Raw genomic sequence first — 22738 nt, 5'->3', positions numbered from 1 at the left:
ACGCCCCGCAGCATCGACGACCTCAAGAAAAGGTGGTACGACCTGCGGAAGCGTGCAAAGGCGAGGATTTCAGAGAGGCGGCCCTTCCACGGTCCAAGCAAACTCTGCTCTGGAGGAGCTGGTGGAAGGAACAATCGAGCGGGAAGCCATCGTGGGAGTGACCCAGATGGACACGTCCGGCGCAGCCACAAGTGCCCAAGGTAAGATGCATGCCTGTGCCCATACCCAGCATAGCGTAAATCCATTTCCATGCCCCCAGCAGGATCTGAGTGTGTATGCAGCTTTGGCACACACAGCTTTACTCCTAACACTAGTGCATCATGGGAGTTGTAGTCTAGTCAGCCCAGTGTGCATGTACAGGCGTAAATGCAATGACCATTCACCACATCAGTTGAACATGGATAGAGACTGTTTATTTAGTGGATCACAGAGGGACATGTATGTGTACAACACTACGTAGGTGTAACTATCCCACTAACCATGCACTGTTTCACACACAGATGCATCTCCTGGGGATTCGGACGACAGCGGGCGGCTGATAATATCCGAGACACCTGTGGGTTCCGACCTGGAGACAGCGCAGGATGCGCATACATCACCTCCACCTGCCAACCCACCAGCACCACCACCACCAGCACAGGCACCAGCACCAGCACCACCAGCACCAGCACCAGCCACACCCGCTGCAGCTACAACAGCCACAAAAGCGCAGAGGCGCAGGTCCCAAGTTGCGCCCTTGCAGGTGATGGAAACACCCTCCACACAATTGGGACACAGTCTGCGCACCATCACACCACCTGATGCACCACCTGGACACGCAAGACTCACACAGCGGCGCAGGGCTCGGCCAAGTTCCGTCTCCTCAGGCGACCAGGATCTCCCACACACTTCTGCCATCGATGAGAGGATGCTGCGTGTACAGCGCCTGCAGGGACGACACATGGCAAACATTAGCTGCAATATCGTGCGCCTTGCTAGAGAAATGCGTGCCATGACTGCGGCGGTTACGGACATGAGCACGGCGGTTAGGGACATGACCACTGTGGTGGCAGAGGGCAATGCTCACCTCAGGGAAGACATCCATGAGCTCACCCGTGCCATGAGGGAGGGCCATGAGTGCGAGAAGAGGAGGCACCGACAGCAATTGGTGCGTTCCGCCGCCGCCACAAAGGCGATCACACGTCACAGCAACAGTACCGCAGTGTTGGCACGCTGCTCTGTGTCCTTGCAGGTGGACCTTGGGCACTTCTGCGGGGATGTTGCCAAGGCACTAGGGTAGATGACCACTGCTGTTGAACACCTACAGAGCAGCACATGCAGTGCTGCTGCTTTGGGAGGGGATGACGCCAGTGAGGCTGCCTCCAGTGTCAGCAGCGTGTCACTGCCAGAGGCCAGCACCAGGCGCCGCAGTTAGCGGGCCTCCACGGGGACAGGCCGTGGTGAGGCATTGGAGACACCTGAGCGGAGGCTTGGGGTACGTGGCAAGCGCCACTAGACAGATACACAGACATGCCGGACCATGGTGGGGCAACCATAGACCTCCCTTTTCTGAGTCTGCACAGGCGTGACTTTAACGCACATTTGATTTTACTTTTTTCCTGTGGAGCATTATTTCCATTGCTTGTTTTGTTGCACATACCGCAGTGCTACTGTGCATTAAACAGTTGCACCCCAAACAAACTTGTAATGTTTCATTCTCACCTGATTCAGAAATGATGTTGCATGATGTATGTCCGCCTCCTGTGGCCCTCAGCTGTGTTAGGGACGTGTGCCTGTCTTTGTTGGGCGGGTGGTTGGTCATCCCGGTGGTGGTCATTCCTGTCAACCTCTATGGGTATCCCCCTTCTGGTCGCAATGTTGTGCAGCATTGCACATACAGCAATAATCCGGCAGCAGGTTTCAGGTTTGTATAGCAAGGCGCCGCCAGTCTTATGTAGGATTCTAAAGCGACTCTTCAGATTCCCAAATGTCCTCTCTATGACATTCCTAGTGCTTATGTGTGCTGCGTTGTGGCGTTGTTCCTGTGGGGTTGCTGGATTGATGTATGGGGTGAGTATATATTCACGCAGGGCGTAAGCACTGTCACCTAGAAGATAGAAGCAAAGACTTAGCATTGGTGATGTCCGTACATGTGTGGTGTTGGTGTGGGGAAGCGTAATTTGTACGTACCAAGCAGGAGTCCCTCTCCAAATTCTCCATTGATTAGACGCCTGTGGATTCCACTGTGGCGGAATATGTAGGAGTCGTGTGTGCTCCCCGGGAATTGTGCCACTAGGTCCGTTATGATGTGATTGGCATCGCACACAACCTGCACGTTGATTGAGTGGTAGGACTTGCGGTTCCGGAATATGTACTCATTTGCTGCGGGTGGACATATGGGGATATGCGTACAGTCGATGCATCCAATTACATGGGGGAATTGTGCCACCTGGTAGAATGCCTGTTTGTTGCGGTCCAACTGCTGTGGGGTTGTGGGGAAGCTGATGTGGGTGTGTAGCATTGTCAGCATGGCATCTAGGAATTTCTTGAAGCGTGAGAGTGCGCTTTGCGATACGCCTCCGGCTACCGCAATTACCCCCTGGAAACTCCCTGAGGCCAGTAGGTGCAGGCTGCATAGGACCTCGACGTGCGCAGGGATTGTATTGGTCCGGTGTGTCTGGTGCTGCAGTGATGGTTCCAGGTCTGCAATGAGGCGCATGATCATGGCACGATTGAGTCGATACTTCTCGTACACCTCGTCCTCATTCTGCCCGAGCAAGGTGATGCGCAGTCTGACAACTCTCTCCTGGACCCTTCTCCTGCGCTGTCCTGCCGCATTGATACGCATCCTCCTTGCAAGCAAGTAGAGGGCTGCCATTTTGTGGTAGCCAACAGGGTCTCCTGGGCCACATTTAAGGGTTTGGTGATTGGCACAATCAGTTGCACATGTTGAAAGTGTTTTTTTTTATTCACATGACTTTTTTTTAACTTTACCTCCAGGTTCTGATTCCCCTTATTTAGCTCAAGCAAAATAGCGATTTTGGGGGTTTTCGGTATTTGCGACTTTTGTTGCATTGGGGTGCGATTCGTTATTTGCCATTGGCACTTTCCGGGAGCTAATAGTGATTTCGGTATCTGCTCATTCGGTATTTAGCGATTCGGTAAATTTGCTTTTTGGTTATTTGCGATTCGGTATTTTACCGGATTTATTTTGCGATTCGTTAGTGGCTCATATTTTGGGTTCATGCATTGGAAATGGGTTTTTTTTATTCGCTAACGGGTGTTATTAGCAATTCGGTATTTTACCGATTTTTGCTTGATGCATGAGGCTGTCTGATCTTGGGACATTTGTGAGGAACACACTACGAAAGTCCGAGTCCTCCCTAGTTGAGGGGTGAGGTGCCCGATCTAGACCATGTTTCTGCTCTAATCCCCCGGATCCCCTCCAAGAATCCTGGGCAGTTTGTGATAATCCATTTGAGCGTGGGGTTCCTGAGCTTACATGAGTACGTTGTACCTGGTGTTGCGAAGTAAGCATACTAGGATGGTCATATCTATTAGCCAAATTTCTTCCAGAGAAGGATGGAAAATGTGGCTTTGGAGCTATATTTCTACTCAAAATTGGATTTTGATTCGGGGGATGATTTAAGGTTACTCTAGGTAATGGTTTGGTCAAATGATTCTCCATATTACTACAATGAGATTTCTTCTATATTTGAATATTCTCCTCCAATGCAGAAGTTAGGCCTCCCGAGTATCTTGGCAAGTGAGAAGTTAGAAACTCTAGCATTCTTCTAATTGTCCTGACCTCTTCTTGAACTGCATTGAGTTTTTTGTGAAGATCTACCACAAGGGTATGGGTATCATGTGACTGTGTCTGGTTGTAGTCCTCAATCATACCAAAATTTGTTAGACCAATTCCATCCTTCCTGCTCGTGTTGTCCATATGGATAACCCCTGGGTTATCATCTAAGAGTGAGTATCTATTCGAACCCTCTACATTAATCACCTCTCTATAGGTGGTGCTTCCTAGATTCCTATCTAGCTTATCAGTGTTGTCTGGCCTAGAGGAACATGTCGTGTCAGTACCCAGACTTAGCTTCAGGGGCGATGTAATTAGCAATTGTGGTTGAGCTTTGGTGTGGGTTTGGAGGACTATGACAGTTGGATTAATAGGCTTTGCTGGTACTACCTTTTCTCTTCTGCAGTAGTAAGATGACATTTTATTTTTTCCCTTAGTACTAGTCTCTTTGCCACATGTCAACATGTTTTCAACTTCCTCCATCAATTCATCAATGGCAGCCATAGTACAGTTATTTGCAGCAGATTTAACCAATTTTTGCGTCTTTGCTATCTTTTTTTTCCCTATCATTGGTTCTGCTGCTTTCTTCTTCCCCATTATTGCCCTAAGGGTAGTGTGCGCAATTTACAGATATAGCTATTATAGCTCTTTAGCTATAGCCAAATGCCAAGAGCCAAAAGCCAAAAGGGTGCCGTTCCTAATAGTATGACCAAGGTGGCACCCAAAGTTAACACAACGGTCAATCTATTTGTTTTAGTGGCCTGAAATCAAATATTTGTGCCTGAATACAATGTGTACATCCCAATGATAAATCAGTATGTAATTCTCTTAAAAAGATGCTAGAATAAAACAGCAACAATCACTCAGTCAATTATTGAGCAACATTAATAAAATTCAAAGTAGATCATGTCCCGCATGAATATGTAGGACAATCTTACCACTATATTACCAATAAGTCTTGCTTAAATGTCAAGGGGTGTGGCCCAGCCCAGTCTTGTCCGGTCTTTGACGGGCGCTGACGGGCCCGCCCGCGTCCCGCGCTGCGGAGTGCGTGCGCAGTTTTTGTTGCGCAGCGATGCCGCGTCACAGCTGCAGGGCTGCAGGGAACAGTAGTCCAGTGTTGGGAGTTGGCCGTTCCCCTCAGGGCGTGGAGCGAAGCAGCCTAGCTGTTCCCCTCACGGCGTCTGGCGACAGCAACTAAACAGCTGAGCCGGTTCCCTCACGGCGTTCACAGGACTCGTGCTGCGGGGTGCGTGCGCGGTTTATGTTGCGCGGAGATGCCGCGTCACAGCTGCGGGGCTGCTGGGAACAGTAGTCCAGTGTTGGGAGTTGGCCATTCCCCTCACGGCGTGGAGCGAAGCAGCCTAGCCGTTCCCCTCACGGCGTCTGGCGACAGAAACTAAACAACAGGTGAACCGTTCCCCTCACGGCGTTCATGGGACCCGTGCTCCGGGGTGCGTGCGCGGTTTATGTTGCGCGGCAATGCCGCGTCACAGCTGCGGGGCTGCTGAGAACAGTAGTTCAGTGTTGGGAGTTGGCAGTTCCCTTCACGGCGTGGAGCGAAGCAGCCTAGCCGTTCCCTTTCTCACGGGTAACCAGTGCTCGTATCAGCGCTTGTATTTCAATTAATTCATGATGTTACATCACATCCTGGTTTACAGTGCTTAGCATTCTGGTAGTTGTTGTGCATAGAAAAAGTGACTCGTGTATTTACAGTGATTATTCCTAACAAATACATGACAGTGAATAAAACCCTATGTCACACTAATGGAATTAGACCAAGCTGTAGATGTACCAACGGGGGAAATAGAAACACACTGCTCTCAATTGGGAGAAGGAACAAGTGGGAAGAAGCCAAAATCAAAATATTACCCACATTTGCCGCCTGGCAATACTATTGAAATCTTTCACGAAGCTGTCATAAAAGACCTCTATCAACTCAAAAGCCAGAAAAAGGAGAATCTAACACGAAATGAACGCAATGCATTAAAGGCATTAAAATCAGATGACGAAATTGTGATGAAAATGTCTGACAAAGGTGGTAACATCATTATCCAAGACAAAGATCTATATCTTGAGGAAGCCCATTTACAATTGAATGACCAAAAATATTCTCAAAAACTGAAGGAAAATCAAACACCCCTACACGAATTGAGTTTGGACAAAAAACTACAACAATGGTGGGAGAAAAAACTAATAAATTTTGAAGAAAAAAGATATCTAACAGATCACCCAGTCACTGCAACTATTTATTTTCTCCCAAAGATCCACAAACACCCCACGAAACCACTCAACTAATGGGTCTATTAACTATGAAAATTAATGGTGCAAAGGTACACCATATACTAAAAGAGTTTCCTGCATTGACTGAGGCTCTGTGGAAACTAAAGCATAAAATACCCTACACATAAATGAAAGGGTAAAACCTGTGGCACAGATGCATAGGAGCATTCCAATTCATATGCAAGACAAAGTGTAGGCAGAAATACATTTATTACTTAAGCAAGATATTATTGAGCCAGCAACTAGTCCAGCACCTTGGGTGTCCCCAATAGTAGTGGCACCTAAGAAAAATACAACTTCAATTCAAATATGTGTAGATAGATTACCAAATATGCAATTAAGAGGGAAAGGCACCCAGTACCACATCTGAATGACTTGATTAGAATTTAAAATGGAGAGAATGTTTTTTCAAAATTGGATCTTAGTAAGGGCTATCATCTATTAGAGATTGATGAATGTTCAAGGTATAACGTTTTCCATGCACTTAGGTCTGGTCTGCTACAAAATATATAACTTTGGAATATGTTCACCATCAGAAATCTTTAAAGAAATCATAAGAAAATGTCAAGTGGCCTGCAAAAAACTCAATGAATTACAGTGACAACGTTCTTATTTTTAAAAACAGAAAGTGAACATGACAAACGTTTAACGGAAGTATGTTAAGAACTCATGAAAGCTGGACTGATGCGAAACCCAGATAAATGCGTGATTGGCAAACTAAAATTAACTTTTTATTGTCACATATTCTCCAGCAAAGGGGTGAAACAACAGCTCACTAAAGTATCATCCCTAAAATCAACAATCAGTCCAAAACATATAACAGAGCTACGCTCTTTTTTGGGAATGGCTAGTTATTGTTTTCGTAACATGCCACTAGTAGCTCACCTCTTCAAGAATTAACGAAGAAAGCAACAACTTTCAACTGGGATGCGAAGTGTGAACATGTGTTAAAAAAAAATCAAGGATGATATAGCATTAGTGAAAAATGTGAAATACTTGGACCCAGAGCTCTATACTGAACTAATAGTAGATGGTAGTCCTATTGGACTAGGTGCCATTGTAGTGCAGCACAACTTTTTTAAAGATACTCCAGGTTTTGTAGCGTTGCATGCCAGTAAAAGCTTGACAAATGTCAAAAGGCAAAAATACCTCTTCGTATTGAAAGATGGGGTATAAGATAAATGACTATGATTTTAAGATTGTTCACAAGCCTTGAACATAATACAATCCAGTTGATTATTTGTCATGACATCCATTTGACATAAGTGAAGATCAAACTGATGAAATTGAAGAGTATCTAAACATGATAATTTAATCAGTGGTTCCTGAGACAATTTCAGAGCAAGAATTTTCCATGAATCTAACAAGGATAACATTCTTACAGAAGTGAAATGTTAATGTTAATTGGGATTTCTATAGCGCATTATCACCTACTGGTCTCTAAGCGCTTAGAGAGAGAGCCCAACCGTGGCACCTGCCTAGATTGTGCCCCAGGCTTCGGTAAAAAGGAGGGTTTTTAATTTGTTCCTAAATGGGAGGAGATCAGGCTCTTTGCGGAGCCCAGCAAGCAGTTCATTCCAGAGTTGGGGGATCGTAGTAGAAAAGGCTCTGCCCCTATAGAAGAGGTCAAGAAGTGGGGGCAGGCCAGCAAGCCCGCATCAGTGGACCAGAGCGACCGTCCCGGAGTGTAGTTTACCAGGCATTCCTTAATATATGCTGGTTCCTGACCATAGATGGCTTTGTGGGCTATGCAAAGCCCCTTGAATCTGGTTCTCTGCTTAACCGGGAGCCAGTGAAGCTGCTGCAACAGGTGGGTGGCGTGGGCTCGGCTTGGGAGCCTGAAAACCAGTCTGGCAGCGTCGTTCATGACTACCTGGAGTTTAGTCAGCAGTTTTTCCGGGAGGCCCAGATATAGGGAATTCCCGTAGTCTAGGCGGGAAACAATTAAAGCTTACACTGCCATACGGAGTGCTGTAAATGAGAGTAGGGGGTGTCAGTTTTCGCATCAATCTCATTAAGCCTACGCATGTCCCCACAACGGTCGAGACCTGGTGGGACATAGAAAGTTTGGCGTCTATTTTTTATACCCAAACTCTTTACAGCTGGGGCGGGCTCGGGGCTAGGGCGAAGTTCTTTTGACCAAAAGAGGTCACTCCAAGGGTTAGCGTTCGTGGTGATGGTCGGAACCTCAGATTTATCGGGGTTGATTTTGAGGTGCTTGGCTGTCATCCAGTTGACAGTGAATTTTAGGACATTCTGCAATCGAATATGTGCCATAGGGGAGTTGTTAATCTGGATGAAGATATGTGTGTTGTCCGCGTAGTTGAAGATCTGGCACTCCATACAGGACAATGCGGTCACCAAGGGCTGGAGGTACACATTGAAAAGAAGGGGGGACAGTGGGGATCCCTAGGCGACACCGCCCGTTAGCTCACCCACATCGGATAGCTGGTCAGCAAGTTGGATCCTTTGAGATCGGCCTGACAGAAAGGACGCCAGCCATTGAAATGCTACCCCCTGGACCCCTAGCTCCCTAATCCGTGACAAGAGTAGGTTGTGATTGACCGTATCAAATGCCGCGGACAGGTCCAGGAGGACCAGGGCGCAAGGCTTCTTTCTGTCGGCCATCAATCTCAGTTCTTCCAGGACTGCCAACATGACCAGTTCAGTGCTGTGGTGGGCCCGGAAACCAGCCTGTTTCGTATGAAAGAGGTGGTTGCTCTCTAAGAGAGAGAAGGGTTTTCAGCACATGTTGTTCCAGCACTTTTGCCAGAAAAGGGAGCTGAGAAATAGCCCTGACATTTTTGAAATTCTTTGTATCGGCACCAGGTTTTTTCAGCAGGGGTATGACTCTTGCCTCTTTGAAGTTAGTCTGGACTGACCGGCGTCGAGGGACCGATTTAATAGGTTCAGGACCTCGCTCTCTAATTCAGGAAGTGCCATGCAGAATACTCTAGGTGGACAAGGGTCAGCAGGTGACCCTGATTTAGTGCGGGCCAGAAGGAGGCTCAAAGAGTTGTGATTTAATTTTGGAGAAGTGGAGAGGGGTTTGTTGTAGGTGAGGAGTTTGGGGGCATTCACTGGGGGAATGTGAACAGCGGGGGTAAGGTGGATGACCGACAGGAGGTCAGTGACTTTTTGTAGGAAGTAAGACTGAAACTTGTTGCAGTCTTCGGAGCGAGCTGGGAGTTTCTGTTCTTGTGGCTGTCTTATCTCCATTATAATCCGAAAAGTCTCCTTCTGTTTATTGTCGGTGGCCAGAATCCTTGATTCATAGTAGTCCGCCTTCCTGTCTTTGATAGCTTTTTTGTAGGTAGTAAACATGGTTTTATATTCAGAAAGAGCACTGGGGTCGTAGGCTTTGCGCAAGGCTCTCTCCAATTGGCGCAATGATTGTTTCAACCCTCGTAAGGTCTCATTGAACCAGGGGGCTTCTTTGCCTTTGTGCCTTACTCTTTCCCTGCGTGGTGGGGCGTGTTTATCAATGGCATTGCTCAACCTAAGTGAGAGAGATTCGCTTTCCTGGTCGAGCTTACCTGGTACTGGCCTTCCTATTGCTGAATTAAGTAGGGTCTCCAAAAGCTCACATTCCTTTATTTTCTTCCACCCGCGCAGGACTTTCCATTCTGGGGGTGGGGGGGCGACCGGGCTTCGAGCGGAATCGCACATCTGATCAGGAGGTGATCAGATCAGGCACAAGGGCTGATGTCTACCAATCTAGCTGAGGGATGGGTGGTCCAGACTATGTCCAGGGTGTGACCCTTGTCATGGGTCGGAGCCTTAACAAGTTGGTTGAACTCCAAACAGCCAATGCATCATCCAGTTGTTTTACATACGTGTCTTTGGGAACCCAGTCCCAGTGAAGATTGAAATCCCCTGTCACCGTGATGCATTGGTATCGGGAGCGAAGGTCTGTCACTAGTTCGGTAAATCGCTCAATGAATTTGGGGGAGGTGCGGGGGGGCGCTAGTCCACAACTAGGGCAAGACAGGTTGTTTTGAGAGAGATCTTTGCTCCCAGAATATCTGCACCCTCGATATTTTCGGAGACTATCGTTTATATCCCCAATTGTCGATTGTATAAAATTGCTACCCCCAACCTCTCGTGTTTCCCTGTCTATTGTGCCATATGGCCGCATAGTCCGGAGGCAGGGCTGCTACTATGTCTGGTGTGGAGGAATCCTCAAGCCAGGTTTCCGTGACCCCCAGGATATCTAGTGAGTTATCCTGGAGGAGTGTGAAGACTTCCACGTTGTGCCTCTGCAGGGAGCATGTATTCAGGATAGCTACCCAGAGTCCCTGTGTACTAGCACGCTTGGTCTGTCTAGGGTGATGCAGTGGGGTACCTATAGTTCCAACTGTATTTGAGATCCTTAGCAGGTCTTCTGCTCTGAGGGTATCTGCTACATTGTTGTTTAGGGAAACAGAGCCTTGGGCTAAGGCTAGGAATTCTTCTGCCAGATAGTGGATGTGAGGGCCAGGGGTACTGGCCCCTGGTCATGGCCGGGCGCAGACGGGCTTGCCTTGGGTGCGCCTTTGGCACGCCTGTAGCGTGCGCGCTGCGCGCTTGCTCCAGCATAGCAGATATCGTGTTGGCTCCTCCCCCCCCACCAATCAGCCCTACTGTGCAGCAGCTGATCGTCCCTGAACGCTAGACCGCTTTGTTGCAGCGGAAGTGCCATTCGGGTGAAGGAAGTGAGGAAAGAGTGGTGCTCGAGAAGCCAGAGAAGTTCCCAATTTCCCAAGTTCTCAATTTTAAAAAAACAATTAAAAGCAGCACCACAATACAGGTATGTTTCAAACAGTGATTCAAATAGTTACAAAGTTACAGATTGAGATTTTACCGCGCTGTTGGGCACAACCACCAGCCAGGAGGTTAGCGCGCGTCTCTCCATCTGCGCGCTTGCTCCAGCGTGGCAGATATCGTGTTGGCTCCTCCCCCACCAATCAGCCCTGCTGTGCAGCAGCTGATCATCCCTGAGCGCTAGACCACTTTGTTGCAGCGGAAGTGCCATTCGGGTGAAGGAAGTGAGGAAAGAGTGGCGCTCGAGAAGCCAGAAAAGTTCCCAATTTCGCAAGTTCTCAATTTTTAAAAAACCAATTAAAAGCAGCACCACAATACAGGTATGTTTCAAACATTGATTCAAATAGTTAAACAGTTACAGATTGCGATTTTACTGCGCTGTTAGGCAAAACCACCAGCCAGGAGGGTAGCGCGCGTCTCTCTCGACAATGAATAATAAGGCTAAACAAGTGCCAACTTGTAAGTGTCAGGAAAGAATTTCAACCTGAAGTATATAGGAGAGATATACTTGCTCTCAAGAACTTACAGACTGAGTTGATGATTATTTCTTCTGGCATTCTTCAAAACCGCGACAAAAACTCTGCTACATAAAAAAGTGGGGTTCCCAAGACTCAACAGCCAAGTAGGAGAAATTGTACAAGCTTTTCATCTTTTTCTGTGTACTACAAAGTAAAGAAATGTTGACTAATGACACATGTCCAAACTGCCAGATGCCATGGGATTTTTATGGGCCACTAGATTCTGGGCAATATATGTTTGTTTTAATTAAAGAGTCCTCAGGAAATCGAATTGTGAAAATGGTGCTGTCTACATTTATTATACTTCCTGTCCTCAATGAGATTTTTCTACATGGGGTATACCCAAAATATTAAAGACGGTTAATGGTCCTCCTTTTAATGGAAGTGCATTTGGAAAACTTCCAGAGTATATAGGAGTGATACATATGAGAATTACTCCACTTTGGCCACAGGCTAATGGAATAGTATAAAGGTTGATGGCTACTATGACAAATATTAAACTGTCACAAATTCCTATAAATCAAGCATATGTCAGGTTATACATGATTACAGAAATACATCTCATGGGTTGACTAGAAAATGTCCGTTGTAGTTATTTGGACAACCCAGACACACACATTTGCTGCAAGTGCCTTTGAAACCCACTAATGAACAGGAACGAATTGCAAAGAGAGATGAGATTATGAAAGGAAAAATTAAGCAAACATGTAGATCAAAGGAAACATTTCAAGCAAGAAATTTCAGGTTGGCGATCTTGTATTAGTAAGACAGAACCAGGTATGGACATCTATGAGCAGATTTCATTCATCTCCATTGGAAATAACAAAAGTAAAAGGGTCAGCAATCACTGCACAAAATGAAAACCAAACAATAGTAAGAAACAAAGCACTTTTCAAAAATGGTATTACTCCAATTCAAGAACAACAAAATATAAAAGAGAATGATTGGTTCGTTAAGAAGGATGGGAAAGAAACTCAAGAAACCGCAACGACTGATTGTACAGTGTTAAAGAGTCTTAGTCTATTTTCTTTTATTGTTTCATTTTATTTTGTTGGTGTTTTGTTTGAGTAATGATTACTTCCTTGCTTTGTTAGAAAGGGGGAAGATGCAGTGATGTCACATCAGATTTAGAATGTGGCATGTAGTCATAGCCATATAGAGAATGTTAGGGTTTTAAATTTAAAAGTGGTTTGATGAACAGAGCTTAGAAGCTGCTCCAGTCTGCCAGAAACAAACCAATTGAAACCATAGTTTAGGCTCTGCGTTATTACAGGTAGAACCTAAATGAAATTTTAGCCCCGCCTACAATCTCGATTTATGTATTTAAGTCCCACCCACGAGTGTGTGGGGTTAATTCCACCACCAGCTTGCTTCTGGTATTTTATCCCTCACTATTCAGTTATTACTGCTTTTACCCCACCCAGGAATAGCACTGGGGCTGTGGCTTTGCTTTTCCCTGAATGTAACATCCTCTCATGTACTTGGTCTCTGTTCTTAGGGGGGCTACACGCAGCAGTGTATATTACTTGGTACTCAACTGTATTTTTTTGGTTTACTGTTGTATGAAGATTATTAACTTTATGTCAATAGACTAGATACAGTTTATGCTCTCACTATACATATTTGCACTGAGAAAATCTTTTTCTTTTGCAGTTTACAAAATCCACCGGGGAGCAAAGCTTTCAGAGTTTTTGCAGTCATTTGATTTATTCTGTGAATAAACAGAGCACTTGGAAGAAGACAGTTACAACAATGCATTATACTTCCTGGAGTTTGTAAAAAGCTGTAACAATATTGTACAAAAGAAATCAAAACATTTCAGAGACACATAAATACCAGTAAAGTCATGTAGATAACAGTGGGGTCATGTGGTAAAATGAATGGCAAGATATATATTCATTTCAAATGCTTCTAGGCAACTATATCAGTTTTTGAAATCCCGTGTTTGATATTGCTATATTTTCTTAGCAGTTACTCATATGCAGTTAGTACAAACGTTTTCTATATCTTGATAAGTTACTGTATTTTTTACGCTAATGATAACAATCTACTCTTGATGGACTGAAAATTCCTGCTACAATGTCTCTCAAGTGTGCAGGTAATGGGCAAAACATCTGGGGGATTGGCATCCTTGGCAAAATAGGCTGTGTTCTGCATTTTTTTCAGAACTGATAATGGTGCTTAGCACCTATCAGTAAAATTTCACAATGTGGGTGAGTTTCCTAGGACCCTTTGTGAATGTAGGTCTGCCATGCAAGTGCCAGTTCTCTGCTTATGAGTGAACGGTGCTTACAAAAATTGGGTTGCACTCATAAGTTTCATCAATTCTCCTACAACTTTACCCCACTTTGGACTTATGTTGTGTGTGAGTACCTCCTACTCAGTGGATGGGGAGTGGGTGTTCCAGGGTACGGTTTCCATGGAAGGTCTAGAAATAAAAACTACTCAAGAATTTGTGGGTACAAAAACAGTTTACTTTAGTGGCATTCTCAAGTTCCTCTCTAACTCCTCTCCAATCATGAAAATGGTGGGAAATTTCTTTTTGCCTCTAGCTTGACTAAACTACACTGCTGGTTGGTAACAGGAATGGAGCATCACCCAAAATTCATAAGGACTAGTGGAAAGGTTTTCTCAGCTGGATATCTTTTTTCCTGTAGAGAAGACTTTTTTAAAGGTATCCTTGCCATGAGCGCGTGTTGTGATGACCATGCCACACAACTTTGAGTAATTTTTACAAATACTTTAGCTGCCTTGAGCTACAAGAAGGGAAATGAGAAAATGTCCAACAGTAACAATGGTACCTCCAGTTATTTCCCTCTTTTCCGAGAAGCTGCAGCATCTCTGGAAGTGAATTTTGGGGGGTGGGTGTTGCCACTGTATAGTTATAGTTAGGTCAGAGATTCCATAGGAAGAGTGTTTTTTTTTATTTGGGAAATTACTCTGGCACTGCACAAAATTTCCCCCCAAAAAACACTAATCCTCCCTGCATTTTATGTACCAATCCATCAAGCAGGAGGCAAGAAAAAGGCGGGGTCCCAGAACGTTGATTTCTAATGTTGATTCCCATAAGAAATTTTTCTCTCCAATACAGAAAATCCAACTGAACAGAATTAAAACTAATTTGGCAAAAAGTTAGAACTTCACTCAGAAAGCTTGCTTTTTATTATTTGGTGGGAAGTTGTGTAGCTGTTTCTGAGAACTTTGCATTTAAAGAGGTGCTTGGGTTTGGCTTGAAGGGGTTATAAAGTTAGCTATATCTGGGCAGTTGGTCTTGCGAGTGTTCTGCGTTACAAAAAATGGAAAAACAGGGCCCCTCTGACTGGCTGAGAGAGCTTTTTCTTACAATTTTGTTGCTAAAGGACCAGGACCGGTCCCACAATACCAAACAATCTGATAAGCTGGTCACAGTTGAGAAGGAAATATAGCAGCCAACATTACATTACTCTGTACCCTTGATCTAAATTGTTTTTAAATAGGGTATAAAGGGGAAGAGTAGGCACACCCTGACCCCCAGGCTCTGGTAGGGATGTCCAGAAGGACCCACCTCCCACTTCCCAAGGGGCAATCTTTTTTGTTTTTGTTTTTTAAGTATTTCCGGTCATGATTACCACAGTACTCCGCAGGACCCAGCAAGGCCCTCCCATTAGGTACCACTGTACTCCAGTGGGACCGAGAATGTCTCACTCTTGATGTACTGCTGTACTTCCACTGGAGCCACTGCAGAAGGTTCTCCCCCATGGTACCCTGGTGTTGTGCTAGCCTCCTCGGGAGACCATATTCACATGAAGAGTCTAGTAGAAACTTCCTTTTTTTAAATTGGGGATATTCACCAATGTGTTAATTTAATATTGCAAAATCTCTAAACTAGGACAGAAGAAGCAATTTCTGCGAGTAAATACTTTAATAATTTCATTATTTGATGTGCTCTATAATATAGATTTTAAATGAAGCAGAAGACTGGATTGTGGAGTACAACCTCATATTGTGCTACCACCGGGCCAAAAATGGGTACAAAATACAAAGTGTTTTACATAGAAGAGCATTGAATGCTGCTAACCTATTGAAATTGATAAAATCATTACATCACCATCATTTTACATGATGAGATGGAGAGCATGAGATTCAAGTGTTAAGTTATGAAGTTGCTGTTCATATATAGTAAAAGTAGATGTGAGAATGAGCAAGACAGGAAGTGTGTGTGTGTTAGTGAGAACATTCTAAGATTAAAACATTATTAAACTCATTTATTTGCCGCCCTAGCAATAATTCCTGCAGGCCAGGATATATGTACAGTGTAGTGGTATATAGTCTAATGAAGTTTCCTTCATTCAGTTATGCATATTGCTTCACTACTGTCTTATGTATGTCTGAGTACATTCATTGTAGGTCGTAAAATGAGCTTATGATAAGGTAATTATGTTTGTTTCCATGAAAAGCCGACTGTATTTTAAAACTGAAAAAGTCTCTGCTTTTATGCTACTTTTCTTTGCTGGATTTACTATCAGCTCATTTGCTTCTAAGCTCTATAATTTTTCTAACTTTTCATACAATTCTTTTCTGCTCCTGTTTCTTGTCAAATATTCAACTTGTGTAATAAACAAACAATGTTAGCAGGTTTTGTATTGATTTTCAATAAAATTATTTGTATGAGGTGTCATGTCTTTCATATCCGTAGTTATTAATGAATTGCTTCCTGCTTGTTCCCCAAAAATGTGATAAAGGGTCCTGTTTTGTCTTGCAAAGCAAACATGGATATAAAATGTCTGTGCCAAAGAGAATTACTTTGTTATATACGCAGTCACTCACATAATTCTGGATTAAAAGACGTTTACAGTATTTTTATAAATCATTTGGCCAATTTTATACCTTCTACCAAACATGGATATTTAAACAGGAATCTACAGTACAGCAGTTTTCTACACTGCCAACCGTTAAATCCATATGGCTTAAATTCCTTTCACACTCTTCGAAAAATTAGAATCGAAATAGACAGAGAATTGTGAAGAAAGGCATCTTTATTTTCCATAAGAAGTCATGCTTTCATAAGAATTCAATATGCACATACCCAACCTGGTGGAACTTTCCTTCCAACAAACATACTTTGCAAAATATCAACAAATGCTTACAATTGGGTATTACAGAGTGTCCATGTGGCAAACGACAAGAGAAAGAAACGCTTACCTGGATCTTTTTAATAAATATATAAGTCAATACTACTTCAATGTTATACATTGCCCTCCAGTACTTGGGGGCTGCTTTACGCGTCCTGAAAGAAGCTTGATTGCACAATGCATATCATTTTCAGGTGAAAATGACACACAGAACGTGTCTCACAGAATCCGGACCTGCTGATATTTACTCTCTCAGAAGCAGCTTAGCACTTTTGAGAATTCACAAAGTTGGCACATTTTTCTTATTGCTTTTCTAGTATTTGAAACATGGATATTGTTTTGGGAGTGGTAGGGCAGTAGAAAGTGGGAGGATGGTGAACCCTCACAAAGTAATCACCTTTTGGTTAAAAAATAAATGACAGAGAAAATGCTTGACTTGATATAAATCACTGGACATTTCAGGGATGTCATCACACTCCATTATTTTTTATAGTATTGAACTGTGAACAGAAACAGTGTGTACTAGGAACACTGGTTCATATATATAAGCCATACAATCTCTTTCCAGATAATTTTAAATATGTTTAATGTCTCTGTAGCAAATCAATCTTCTCATTGTGTTTCACAATTTTTGTTTCGGATATTTGTTTTTTTACCTCCTTTGTGGGTTGTAGCCTGCTTAACTGGACTTTCCCCATTCTCTCTACAATTTTGGTATATCATTGTTCCTCAATTGCAACCATTTTTACTTTGACACTGGCCTTTTTGTATGTCAGAAACTCAGACTGACACTGGAAAATACTAAAATATTCATAACTACTCCGTTTTAAAGAAACATTTTAAGTGTAGTGAAACATGCATGTGACATAAATGTCAGTTAAAGATATGTAACAATGAGAGTGACAGAACTCGGAAAGCTTCATTGACCTATGTTTCAAATCGCTAAAGGTAAATTTAATTTTAATTAGACCTCATAAAATGCGGACATACACATTATCAAATTTGAATCATATTTGTAATCTTACTAAAAGAACTAATAGATCAGATCACACAATAGTTTTGTCCCTTTTAAATGTCCTTAGTGGTAAGTAATGCAGGGTTTGGCACATACACGTTTTTACCACTAATTTATGAAAACAGAATTCTGGAGGCTGTAATGTGTGACAAGAATGTTTGTGCATATTTGATATGTTGAGTTTTGTTTTGATGGTGATGTGCTGTGTTGTTTCCTGGGCTGTTGTGTTTTTCTGTTGCTTTAGTACGTTGTGTTATGTTTTGACGTAGTTGATCTGTTGTGGTCTATTTTGATAAATTTGCCCAGTTTTTTTCATTGTGTTATGTTTATTTTTCTTATTTTATCGTATTATACTCTCTTGTGTACCTTACAGATGTCAACATGTGCTGCTATATATCAGTCAAAGGTTCCCGTAACAAACAACCACTTACCATTATTTATGGTGGCAAATACTGCTGCTCTAGCTCCTCCACTGATTAAGACACCAGACAGTCCAAAACTGTGGCAGAGACCTATCTTTCATATAGTTTGTGATATGCCCCAGATCTTCAATGAGATATCTGAGATTCCATTTACCTTTGTTAGCTAAGAAACTGTTTGCCTGATAAGTGTGAGTTAGTTAAACAAGTATGTTTACCTGTGATTGGAGGATGTTACCGCTCGTCATGCATTTCCAGGGCCTAGGATAAGCCTTCTACCAGCCCAACGTTTCATAGAGAACACACCCTGCACTGATAAAATACTGGATTGCTGCCCTGATTATGTGCTAGCGAATAGCTTGAGCATCTGTTTTTATAGGATGTCGCATGTGCTGTGTTGAAAATGTTTGGTAAGTACAAGCAGATGATTATTGAAAGGCCTTTGAAATAAACTTTTCTTAACTAGTTCTCACTGGTAGGAGCTACGAGAGCTTCATATCAATAGAGCTTTTTTGGTGCCCAAGGTATCGAACCAATACTATGCTGTAGTAAATGTAGAGTATAGTATGTGTGGACTCTTTAGGGATTATATTCTGATATCCTATTAACGATGGCATACTAGTTTTTCTTTTTGACACCCATTTATTGTTCCACTGGTACTTCAGAATGGGCTTCTGCCAGAAAAAAGGTGGCATACGGACTTACAGGCTGTTATTACAAAATCCTCGTCCACCTGCCAGATGCACACTTGGACAGCTGTTCCAAAATCATTAACCATTGATGTACGTGCAAGATTTCGAGAACTGGCCCGTAGAGCCAGTATCATATTGATCAGGACATGTTGGAACACTCTTGACGGGGACTTCTATCCTGGGAGAACCTGCCTCTGAAAACAAAAAAACTGTAGTCAGAATGATTGAGAGCATCTAGGACCAAAGATGCCAGTTGCCTAGTTCACTGGTTCCCATGAAGCCCCTGCTACTATGAACACTGTAAGCCTGAACCAGGGGGTCAGAAGTATTAACATGCTATCGACTGCATCACAGAGATAACGGACTATCTTTCGTATCATTCGTATTAGCCACTATGAACACCCTTGAGCTGAGGTCTTTAAGGGAACCTTTTCGGTGTATTACTTCTTGCTAAGGTAAATGTAAGGGACGTTGGTTTGATCCAATATCTTATTACATTTCTTTCTTTTTACTTGCATGTAGGGTTGACATTTAGGTTATTTGTTTCTTAGCTGTGGATGTTTGGTTGCATTATCAGATGTTACAACCTGGGGCTTTACCCTACATTCCTAAACTTAGCGGGTATTACAACGCATTGACCTTAACAACACACTGTAATACCATGCAGGGTTCTGCAATACAATGCATTTATCACCTTCCAACCTACCTACTCACACACAGCACAACACACACCCACTGTGGCTTGTGGATATTTGTTATGGGTAAAACACTTTTTAGTCAACTGATTCTTGCATTTTTGTACTTTTATTCTGTCTTGTACCACTGTAGCTATATCCTCAAAGTCCGACCATATAGTGTTATTAGCCTCATTGACATACTCTGGTCCTGTTGGACTCTTGGTACAAGTCTGCCATACTTTCTCTGCAGCACAATGTCCTGGTGGTGGCGCTTGACAAGGCTTGTCAGAAGCAGTCAGCAAAATGTAACCATGTTCTTGCTGCTGTTTATCTCCTTGTCATGTCAAAAGAAGGGATTTGATTATGATGTTTCTACCTGTAATGTTTGAGGTATTCCATGACTGCCATTTAAATGGATATGCTGCATTATTTGGTGTGTTCATTGGCCCACAAGTACTTTTGCATTTCCAGGCTGTACACAGACTTGTAAACTGAGTCCCAACCATGCAGAGTCAAAAGGTATCTAGTCCTCTGGGTGGCACTTCAGCTGGACACTACTTGCAGTGTCTTATCCCATCGTACACTTAAATGCCTAGAAACAAATAAACGTGTGTCTATATGAGGTGGATGCCCATACCCATACATAGAGACACTTTAAATGAACCTTAATCTTATCAGAATTGTTGACATGTAGGGAGTGAGTGGCAGCCAGGAATGAGTAAGGCATTGGTGCACCGAAGTCCATATGTAAAAATGTGTGCAGGCACTGGGGCAATAGGTGAGGTGTCACATATGTCCATGACATGCAGTTGCAAGGGTAACTAGTGCCTGTGTCCCTTCGGCGCACGGCTTAGTACCCACTGTGGCTCAGTGGTAATTTCTAATTTAAATTTCAAATTTAAAACATTTATAAAGCGCAGCGTGCACCGAACGGTTTCTTGGCGCTAGTGGAGGGGATTGGCTACAGAGACAGAAGGGAGCCCGGGATTGGGCCGGAGAGGGGGCTTACACAGGGAATGCCTGATTAAAAAGAAACGTTTTTAGATCCTTACGGAAGGATAGATAGTGGGTAGACGCACGTAGGTGGTCTGGAAGGGAGTTCCAGAAAGTGGGGGCCAAGGTGGAAAAGTTGGACCCACCCCACTTTTTGCATCTGAAGCGTGGGATTTGGAGAAGGGACTTGGAAGAGGAATGAAGTTGTCTAGAGGGAACGTATTCTGTTATTAGTGAGGAGATGAAAGCAGGTGCGGTGCCTTGACGAGCCTGGAAAACCATGCAGGCGGTTTTGAACAGAGAACGTTCCTTTATCGGGAGCCAATGAAGCTCCCTGAGGAGGGGTGTGGAGTGGTGGTAGCGTGGGAGACCAAAGACCAGTCGGGCGGCTTGGTTTTGGACCACCTGTAGCCTCCTTAGGCTGTATGCTGGTATGCCGTTGTAGAGGGCGTTGGCGTAGTCCAGTCGTGATATGACTAGAGCGGCCATAATCATTTTGAGTGTCTGGGGGGAGAAGAAGCGAGCGACAGTGCGGATAGTTCGGAGAGTGAGGAAGCAGGAGGAGACTACGGAGCTGATTTGAGAGTGGAGGGTAAGTTGATTATTCATTTTAACCCCCAGAGTTTTGACTGTGGTAGAAGGAGTGGGGGCAGGACCAAGGGTAGGGGGCCAGAAGAGAGAATTCCAGGGACTGGAAGAACCTCCGGTAAGAACCAACTCGGTTTTGTCCGGATTCAACTTGAGATGGTTATGGTTCATCCAGTCCCTGATAAATGTCATGGTGTACTGGAAGCTGGAAACAGAGAGGGGAGAAGAGGATAGATCAAAGATGAGCTGGAGGTCATCCGCGTAGTTAAACACGGTGACCTCCAGCTGTTGAAGAGCAAAGATGAGGGGGAAGATGTAGAGATTGAATAGTAGGGGGGACAAGGAAGAACCCTGGGGGACACCACACGTGACGGGGAGTGGGATGGTTGTAAAATCTCCGAGCCGGACCGCCTGAGTGCGGTCCCTCAGGAAGGAGGAAAGCCACACCAGGGCTGCTCCCTCAATTCCAGCCGCCTTGACACGGGACAGTAAGATGGTGTGGTCTACCGTGTCAAATGCGGCCGAGAGATCGAGGAGTACCAGGGCCTGGTGTTTGTTATAATCCATGCCCTTCCTGAGGTTGTCCAGGACTGATACCACGACTGATTCAGTCGAGTGCCTAGGTCGAAAGCCAGCCTGGCGGGAAGCCAATCCCCCATTGGCCTCTACATGGGTGCTGAGTACCGTGGTGACATAACGTTCCAGCACCTTGCCCAAGTAGGGCAGCAGGGAGATGGGGCGGTAGTTGGCTGAGATGGATGGGTCAGCGCCAGGTTTTTTTAGGATGGGCACTATGGTGGCTGATTTGAGCGTAGGGGTCACTACTCCCTGCGCTAGGGAGCTGTTAAGAAAGGTAATGGGGGGTTCAGGACAAGAGGAGTAGATTCGTTGGAGAATTCGCGCCGGACAGATGTCTGCCGGAGAGCCTGACTTTACTTTGGGGAGTAAGTCTAGGAATACCTCTTCAGTGATGGGGGGGATGGAGGTGAGAAGGTTTTGAACAGTAGGAGGAGAGGGGTCGACATAGGCTGATGAGGGGGGGGGGATGTTGGCTTTGATGGTAGCGATCTTATCGAGGAAGTAAGTGTTTAGTTGATTACAAAGGGGCTGGGATGGGGGGATTTGAGGTGAAGCCTTGTCGGAGTAAGCCAAGTCCTGCACTATGCTGAAGATCTCCCTAGGTTTGTTTTCGGCAGACATTATTTTTGTCGAGAAATAGGAGGTTTTGGCGGAAATGATTGCGATCTTATAGTCGGCGAGTGATTTCAGATAAAGGGATTTGAGTGAGGGACAATAATTTTTCCTCCAGTGCCTTTCTGCCTGTCGAGCGGACAGCTTTAGATCTTTTAGGTGGTCATTAAACCACCTGTTAGACTCCTTTGGTCGCCGGACGGAGATGCGGCGCAGGGGAGTCACTGAGTCACAACCTCTAGCCAACCAGGTATTGATAGTGTTGGCTTGGGAGTCGGACGAGAGATCGGAAAGGGACGGGGTAGAAAGACAAAAGAGTGGGAAAGTCAACTCTATTCCAATTCCGCGCCCAGGTGTTTTTAGCGTGGGGGACTTTGGATATCCGGTTGAGAGAGACAGAGAAGGAAATAAGGGCATGGTCGGACCAGGGACAGGGGGAGACCGTCACCGGGGAAACTGGAAGATTAAGAGACCAGACCTGGTCAAGAGTGTGACCGTGAGAGTGAGTGGGGACAGAGATGTGTGGTTTGAAATTTAAAGATGTGAGAGTCTCTGTGAATTCTTTCGAGGCTGTACACTCAGAAGGGTCCGAGGGCCAGTAGTTGAAATCCCCTAATACCAAGACCGAGGCATAATTGACCACCATGTTGGCCAAAAGGTCTTGAAA

The 22738-nt window shown here is 44.4% G+C and overlaps 1 protein-coding gene across 1 annotated transcript in view; it reads left to right on the top strand.

Moving 5' to 3' along the window:
* Window positions 1-16037, top strand: part of CRISPLD1 (cysteine rich secretory protein LCCL domain containing 1) — a 259845-nt gene extending 243808 nt beyond the window's left edge. Inside the window, exon 15 of the mRNA XM_085605416.1 lies at window positions 13039-16037. Within this exon, the coding sequence (XP_085461542.1) occupies window positions 13039-13090 (52 nt within the window). The 3' untranslated portion in view covers window positions 13091-16037. The remainder of the gene's footprint in view (window positions 1-13038) is intronic.
* The last annotated feature ends 6701 nt before the right edge of the window (window positions 16038-22738 follow it).

This window comes from Triturus cristatus, chromosome 5_1 (genome assembly GCF_964204655.1).
Source record: "Triturus cristatus chromosome 5_1, aTriCri1.1, whole genome shotgun sequence".
Classification (NCBI taxonomy): Eukaryota; Metazoa; Chordata; class Amphibia; order Caudata; family Salamandridae; genus Triturus; species Triturus cristatus.
Note: the sequence above shows the minus strand (reverse complement) of the source record. Positions and strands in the feature narration are given on the sequence as shown.